Raw genomic sequence first — 6,575 nt, 5'->3', positions numbered from 1 at the left:
TTCATTGTGTACGACCTATTTTAAAGCAGTCATTTTGTAGCACTCGGGTTATGTTTGGATCTGACTGATTACTGTTAACTAGAATTGTACGTGTCATTGCATAAATATCTAAACGTCTGTCTTAAATAGCGCATTTCAGAATCTTTGAGTCGTCTCCGAACTCACCGCTAAACCTGGCCGTGGATCTTTAAACTCCCGTGTTCACGATTAACCTGCGTTTAGTTGTACCAAAACCCGCAGTTGAGCTACCGACAGTGTTTAGTTCAGGTGCGTGTAAAGCTGAGTTATGTGGTCTGAACTGATCCTGGATCAGCTCTCGGGCTAGTCTCGAATAACCCGGAAGAACAAAGGTGAATTCCGAGCGCCCGTCGGAAGTTTTTAAGTATTTTTCAAGATGGCGGCGGTGGTCGGTACGTAATGTTGACTGAAATATTGTTTTATAATCGTTGTTCTAAATTGCCGGTGTTTAAACTAGTCAGGCCATAAATAAATTGAGTAAAAACATTAAGAAGTGTTTTTGGGGTTAACTTACGAACCTTAAGATTATTATTCATAATTGTCTAGGGCTTGGATCGACGCTGATGACCTTGTGTATTGCGTTGCTAGCGCCCAGTGTGAGACTGGACGCTTGCCCGCTAGCTTTTTGTTGGTTAGTTGGCAGTTTTGGCGAAATCACGTTTTGCTATGGAATTCAACGGTTTAGCATAAATTTTCCTTGTTTTGTTCATTTCATACAGCTCCTCGCCTAATCCGTTTTGGGTCGTTTTCTTTGAGGTGAGTTAACGTTATGAAATGTTTACGCTCCTTATAAAACGCCTCGTCTGCACACGACGCAGCATCATTCCGTTAGTAAATCGTTTTATTGTAGACTGAAGGGGCTGAGTCACTACAGCCCGGGCTGTATGTGTGTTGTTATGCTTCTGAAACAGTGAGCTACTTTTTACAGTATCTAAATTGGAACTGTGCCACAATGCTTTAATTGGAGAATAGTCTGGCACGTCGTACAGTTAGTGACTTGCTGAGATATTTGATGACGGGAAACAAGGCTTACTTAAAATTCAATGTTGCCCCCGACGTAATACCGTTGCACAATCGTTCCAATGTTTACAATGCATTATGGGCTTATTATGAGCTATTTCCCCCCTAAAGAGTCATCTAATATGTAAATCGTCTGTTTTAATATATTGTTTAGAGCTTCACTTAAAAGATGAAACAATTTATTGACTTTTTCCTTGCTTCTTTCCGCGCAGACCTACGTCTGCCTACTGCTTGCAGACGCAGGGTCTTCATCAGAGCGCAACAAATGCGAATTCCAGCAGGTGAGGACTGTCCTGTTAACTTGCGTGTCTGATTAGACCGGACCGCTCCGTAACGCTGTGTCTCTATGGGCGCGTGCCTGAGATAGTAACTCTGTTTCCTGCCGCTTTAGTGTGGTTCCGCTTCGGGAGAAGAGCACCGCTGTTGCTGCCAAGGCTTCCGCCGTTCCGAGCAATAAAGGGGAATATGTGATCACCAAACTGGACGACCTGGTGAACTGGGCCCGCCGGGTAAGACCTTAGCACCAGCAGCGCAGAATACCACCAGGGCAATTCAGCCATGCGGAAAAATATATCTCACCGGCTGTCAGACGGTTATATCAGCATTTCCCCTATTTCCTGTTTTCGAAGGAAATGTCTTTGTGACAGTCTCTGTAAAAGAGCTGCTTAAGAACAGAACTGCATGCTGTGAACATGGAACCAGTAGCAGGTTTATCAGAAACTCCTCCAGTTTCTGTTTGCCTCTTTTTGTGTGATTGCTTGTGTGTGTGCATGTGTGTGTATTTGTGTGTGCGTGTATTTGTGCATGCGTATGTGTGTGTTTGTGCATGCGTGTGTGTGTGTATGTATGTGTGTGTGTGTGTGCATGCATGTGTGTGTGTGTTTGTGCATGCGTGTGTGTTTGTTCACGCGTGTGCTTGTTCACGCGTGTGTTTAACCCGCAGAGCTCTCTGTGGCCCATGACGTTCGGCCTGGCGTGCTGCGCGGTGGAGATGATGCACATGGCGGCTCCGCGCTACGACATGGACCGCTTCGGCGTGGTGTTCCGCGCCAGCCCCCGCCAGGCGGACGTCATGATCGTCGCCGGGACCCTCACCAACAAGATGGCCCCCGCCCTCCGAAAGGTAGCGTCTCCCTGTCCCAGCGTTCCTCTGCTCCCCCCCCCCGTCCTGCTTTACCTCCATCTCAGTACCTATAGCCCCTTTCACACAGCTAATACCGCATCTGAGCCGCCTCTGATGCGGAAACAGGTTCCCTTTCCCACAGAATTTGTAATGCGGTATTCGAGCCGTCTTCACCTTTCACACACAGTAGAACGCAACTCTCGTGAATTAATTGTTTACGTTCCGTTACCATAGTAACACACTTGATGTAGGCCCAAAGCCATAACGTTACTTGTTGTTTATTTTCGTTGCAATCCTCTTGTAATTTCCAGCAAAACGATCGAACAAACAAACAGACATGTTACATTTTGAAGCGCAAGTGGTCGCATTTTTTATGTTATCAGTTTTCGCGTTCTCAGTGCATTTACAATGTGGGTCCAGGTACTTCCTCTGTATGCCGTTTTTTCGGTTGAGAGATAGGTGCGCGTGAACGCAGATCTGTAACGTAATTTGAAAGCAGTCCTCGATGCTGCTTTCCGTTCCCACAGGAGAAACGCGGTAGTCGAGGCGCCTCGAGAACACCGGGAGAGGCGTTTTCTATGCGGTGTTTTAAAAGCCGTCGCAACATGTTCACACAGACATAAGTGTGGTATCGAAGCCGTCTCGAAAACTCCTTTTTCTCTTCTGTGTGAAAGAGGTGTATGAGGAACAGACTGGTATCGTGATGGATGCAGATTAGCTGTGCTACCTGGCCACTTTCACAGCGACCTGCTTATTCCATTCTTTCATTCTGTGTTCAGCTGTGTGACCTGGTCTTTGTGTTCAGGTGTGTGACCTGGTCTTTGTGTTCAGCTGTGTGACCTGGTCTTTGTGTTCAGGTGTGTGACCTGGTCTTTGTGTTCAGGTGTGTGACCTGCTCTTGGCGTTCAGGTGTGTGACCTGCTCTTGGTGTTCAGGTGTATGACCTGCTTTTTCCGTTCTTCTTCTTTGTTTCTAGGTGTATGACCAGATGCCAGAGCCCAGATACGTCATTTCAATGGGAAGGTATGTCTCAGGCCTTCATTCTTTTCAAAATGGCTTTTTAATATAAATAATCCAATTTTTGTTATAATTATGATCTGGAGGATCAAAACAAAGTTTTTACTGAGTAACGTTTTGTTCCGTGTGGGTCTTTTCAGTTCGGTCGTGTCACTATTTTGTTTCATAAATCCTTTTATTTCCGCGATTATTTCTGCAGTTAATTTCCTTTCCATTTTGAATTGATCTGATTAGAAACTGGCTTTGCTGGTTTACCGGAGTGGCTCTCAGCCCCTGTTCCTGGAGGTCTGCCATCCTGTAGGTGTTCATTTCAACCCTAATTTGGCGCTCCTGATTGCACAAATTGGCAGCTCGGATCTCCAGGTACAGGGCTGAGAACGCACTGGTTTACTGCGTGTGTGAGTGTTGCCTGTTCGCCCCCTGGTGGTCGTGTGATGTACTGCTTCCCTCAGCTGCGCTAACGGAGGGGGATATTACCACTACTCTTATTCTGTGGTGCGAGGCTGTGACCGCATCGTTCCGGTGGACATATACGTTCCAGGTAACACCGCGCTCATTCTCTGCTCATCATAAGTATCGCTAATTAAACAAACAAACAAAAGGGCAGCTTTCATTTCTGCCTGTCTGCACGTCTATGGTTCTGACGCTATGTGTCGGTTCTGTAATGGACACTCACAGCAAGATTGTTTCTGATTTTGGAGTCCACGAAACGGCTGCGCTGCCGATTGGCTGAAATGCGAAACACTGTTTACATTCTGCCCGTGGGTGGCAGTGTGAGTAATCTCTTGAGCCCAGGATATAGAAGGTTAATTATCAGATGGTTAAAATAGCCATACATTTTGTAGCATTTGTTTAATTACATTTTTTGTTTATAATGTAACTGTTAAAAAATATATATTATTCTGATTGCACGTTAATAATGGTGAAAATTTATCCCACACGTAATTTTTTGCCATGGAATATTTGCTGAGGCAGTTCATGTGATGTACTTTGTCAGAACATCACTGTTCGCTCTGACTTGAGCTGGTGTGGTTTGGCTCTCCGTGACCTTTGACCCCTCACTGTGAGCCAATGTGCTTTGGCTCTGCTCTGACCTCTGACCTTTGACCCCTCACTGTGAGCCAATGTGGTTTGGCTCTGTTGTGACCTTTGACCCCTCACTGTGAGCTGATGTGGTTTGGCTGTGCCGTGACCTCTGACCCCTCACTGTGAGCTGATGTGGTTTGGCTCTGCTGTGACCTCTGACCCCTGGCTGTGAGATGGTATGTGTTGGCTCTGCTGTGACCTCTGACCCCTGGCTGTGGCTCCTGCAGGCTGCCCGCCCACAGCAGAGGCCCTGCTGTACGGCACCCTGCAGCTGCAGAAGAAGATCAAGCGGGAGAAGAGGATGAAGATCTGGTACCGCAAGTGAGAGGGAGCGCCGGCGTCCGGCCGTCTGTCTGTCCGTTTGTCCTTTATTTATGGCTGGCTGTTGTCCTCAGAGAGGAATGGTTGGCAGTTTTTTTAGGAGCTGCCCTGCATTGGAATTTTCTTTTTCTCCTCTTCTCTGTGAGTAACAATAAAGTGTGCATAACCTCTGACTTTTGGTGCCTGTGTCTGTGTTTCTGTAGAGTAAGCACTGCATGAGCAGTTCTCCAGTCACACTCCGAGCACTGTGCTGCGTTCCTAAATAAGAGGTCTGTCATTTACAGAAGTCCTGCAGACCCTTTGGTCTGCATGGCTCACACATTCTGAACCTATTCTAAACCACAGCTCTCTCCATCATCTTGCTAACAGAGGATATTTATCACATATTGTTTTTTTCCCTCCAAAGCTGAATTTTGACCTCACGCGGTGAACCGTGTTTAAGAAGTGGCTGCACGTATTGGAAAGAGTAAATCTTTTTTTTTAGGAATTTTTTTTTTGTACTTGCTCTTTTAAAGACACAAAGTACAAGAGGCGTTCTCCCTCTGTCCAGCGCAGCAGCAAACGTTTCAGTCACACGCTGTAGATGAGTTGACCAGAGGATGATGGGTTCCCCCCTTGAGCCTGGTTCCTTTCCAGTTTTCTGCCACGGGGAGTTCTCCTTGCTGCTGTTGCTTCAGGTTTGCTCCTGAGGGAGTTTACGCCTGGGTCTGTACTCTGGTTGCTACTGTGGCATACTGTAGCACCGAAGTGTATTGTGACAATTGTTTTGTGAAATTTGCTATAGAAATACATTTTGATTGATATATGATTGAGCTGTTCTAAAGCCCAGCTCTCTCCATTAGCTTGATAAGTGATGATGCTATGATACTACAACGAGTAATTTATTGTGGATTCAAACTCTGGATTTGTGTTTCAATAATGTTTGTAGGAGAGGGTGTATGCTTGAGATTAGCTGGGGAATGAGATTCCATTTGGATTAACACACATGAGAGAGAACTGACAGAACCTGAAGAACAGGGCTGGTGGAAAACTGCTGGCAGATCAGCCAATCAAACCTCAGTAGTACAATGCTGCCTCCTGCAAGAAGTGCTGTTTGATAATCAGGTGTGTCTAACAGGAAGAGCGAAGTAAAGTTTCTCACAGGTAAAGCTTTGTGTTACATCATGGACCTTTTAAAAAGATTCTAATGTATGTTTTCCAGAATTTAATGAATTTCAGAAAAAAATATATTGGAGGGAAAAACAATGCGAGACTGAGAAGAAGAACAGAAATTAGAGAGATTTTAAAGAGGCTTTTTTTACCTGCCGTTTGAGTAACAGCAGTGAGTGAAACTGAAACTTAAGCTACTGGATTTAGCAGAAATCATTACTGAGCTCAGAACAGACTGAGACAGAATGGCGTCTGGATCTTCTCTCCTGGATGAGGAGCTCTCCTGTCCTGTGTGCTCTGAAATCTTCAGGGATCCTCTTGTCCTGAGTTGCAGTCACAGCTTCTGTAAGGCCTGTCTGCAGCAGTACTGGGAACAGAAGGGATCTCGGGAGTGCCCAGTGTGCAGGAGAAGATCTTCTATGGATTCACCTCGCCCTAACCTGTCTCTGAGCAATATCTGTGAGGTGTTCTTAAAGGAGAGAAGTCAGAGAGCTAAAGCAGGATCTGAAGTGCTCTGCAGTCTGCACAGTGAGAAACTCAAACTCTTCTGTTTGGAGGATCAAATACCCGTCTGTGTTATCTGCCAAACTTCAAAAAAACATGAAAACCACAAAATGCGACCAGTTCAAGAGGCTGCAGAAGAGTATAAGGTAACTGTCAGATAACATATTTCACATTTTACCATTTTTTATGGCTTGTAAGGATTTTCAGTTTACACATAGTATCAAATTGTGTGTGCTTTGTTCTTTTCTTTTGTAAATTCATTGGGATTAAAATATTGGGATTAATGAAAGGGAAATTTTATAAATGACATAGTTTCAGGCATAAATGCAGTTTGAGC

The 6,575-nt window shown here is 45.2% G+C and overlaps 2 protein-coding genes and 1 long non-coding RNA gene across 5 annotated transcripts in view; 2 read left to right on the top strand and 1 right to left on the bottom strand.

Annotated features, from left to right (window-relative positions):
• Positions 1 to 6,575, top strand: part of LOC135257811 (E3 ubiquitin-protein ligase TRIM35-like) — a 36,244-nt gene that overhangs the window by 16,022 nt on the left and 13,647 nt on the right. The window contains exon 1 of one of the 3 annotated variants that reach the window (XM_064340960.1): positions 4,872 to 6,384. The exons of the other annotated variants lie outside the window; for them this stretch is intronic. Within the exon in view, the coding sequence (XP_064197030.1) occupies positions 5,980 to 6,384 (405 nt within the window). The 5' untranslated portion in view covers positions 4,872 to 5,979. Of the gene's footprint in view, positions 1 to 4,871; positions 6,385 to 6,575 lie in introns of those variants that run through there. 3 annotated transcript variants of the gene reach the window in all.
• On the top strand, positions 332 to 4,758 carry LOC135257826 (NADH dehydrogenase [ubiquinone] iron-sulfur protein 7, mitochondrial-like). Its single transcript, XM_064340982.1, has 8 exons — positions 332 to 410; positions 738 to 774; positions 1,251 to 1,319; positions 1,430 to 1,547; positions 1,982 to 2,161; positions 3,138 to 3,184; positions 3,631 to 3,719; positions 4,492 to 4,758. The coding sequence occupies exons 1-8, from the start codon at positions 395 to 397 to the stop codon at positions 4,587 to 4,589; spliced, it is 654 nt and encodes a 217-aa protein (XP_064197052.1). The 5' UTR covers positions 332 to 394; the 3' UTR covers positions 4,590 to 4,758.
• LOC135257839 (uncharacterized) lies at positions 4,139 to 4,378 on the bottom strand. Its single transcript, XR_010330782.1, has 2 exons — positions 4,280 to 4,378; positions 4,139 to 4,226 (listed from the first exon to the last, which is right to left on the bottom strand). It is a non-coding gene; the product is annotated as an uncharacterized LOC135257839 (long non-coding RNA).

The sequence above is a fragment of the Anguilla rostrata genome, chromosome 6 (genome assembly GCF_018555375.3).
Source record: "Anguilla rostrata isolate EN2019 chromosome 6, ASM1855537v3, whole genome shotgun sequence".
Classification (NCBI taxonomy): Eukaryota; Metazoa; Chordata; class Actinopteri; order Anguilliformes; family Anguillidae; genus Anguilla; species Anguilla rostrata.
This window is presented reverse-complemented; position numbering and strand designations above follow the sequence as displayed.

What these genes read in the sequence shown, in the direction of transcription:
- LOC135257826 (XM_064340982.1), top strand. An exon ending in TGGTGAACTGGGCCCGCCGG is followed by an intron (nt 1,548 to 1,981) that starts GTAAGACCTTAG and finishes TTTAACCCGCAG; the next exon opens with AGCTCTCTGTGGCCCATGAC. An exon ending in TGGCCCCCGCCCTCCGAAAG is followed by an intron (nt 2,162 to 3,137) that starts GTAGCGTCTCCC and finishes CTTTGTTTCTAG; the next exon opens with GTGTATGACCAGATGCCAGA.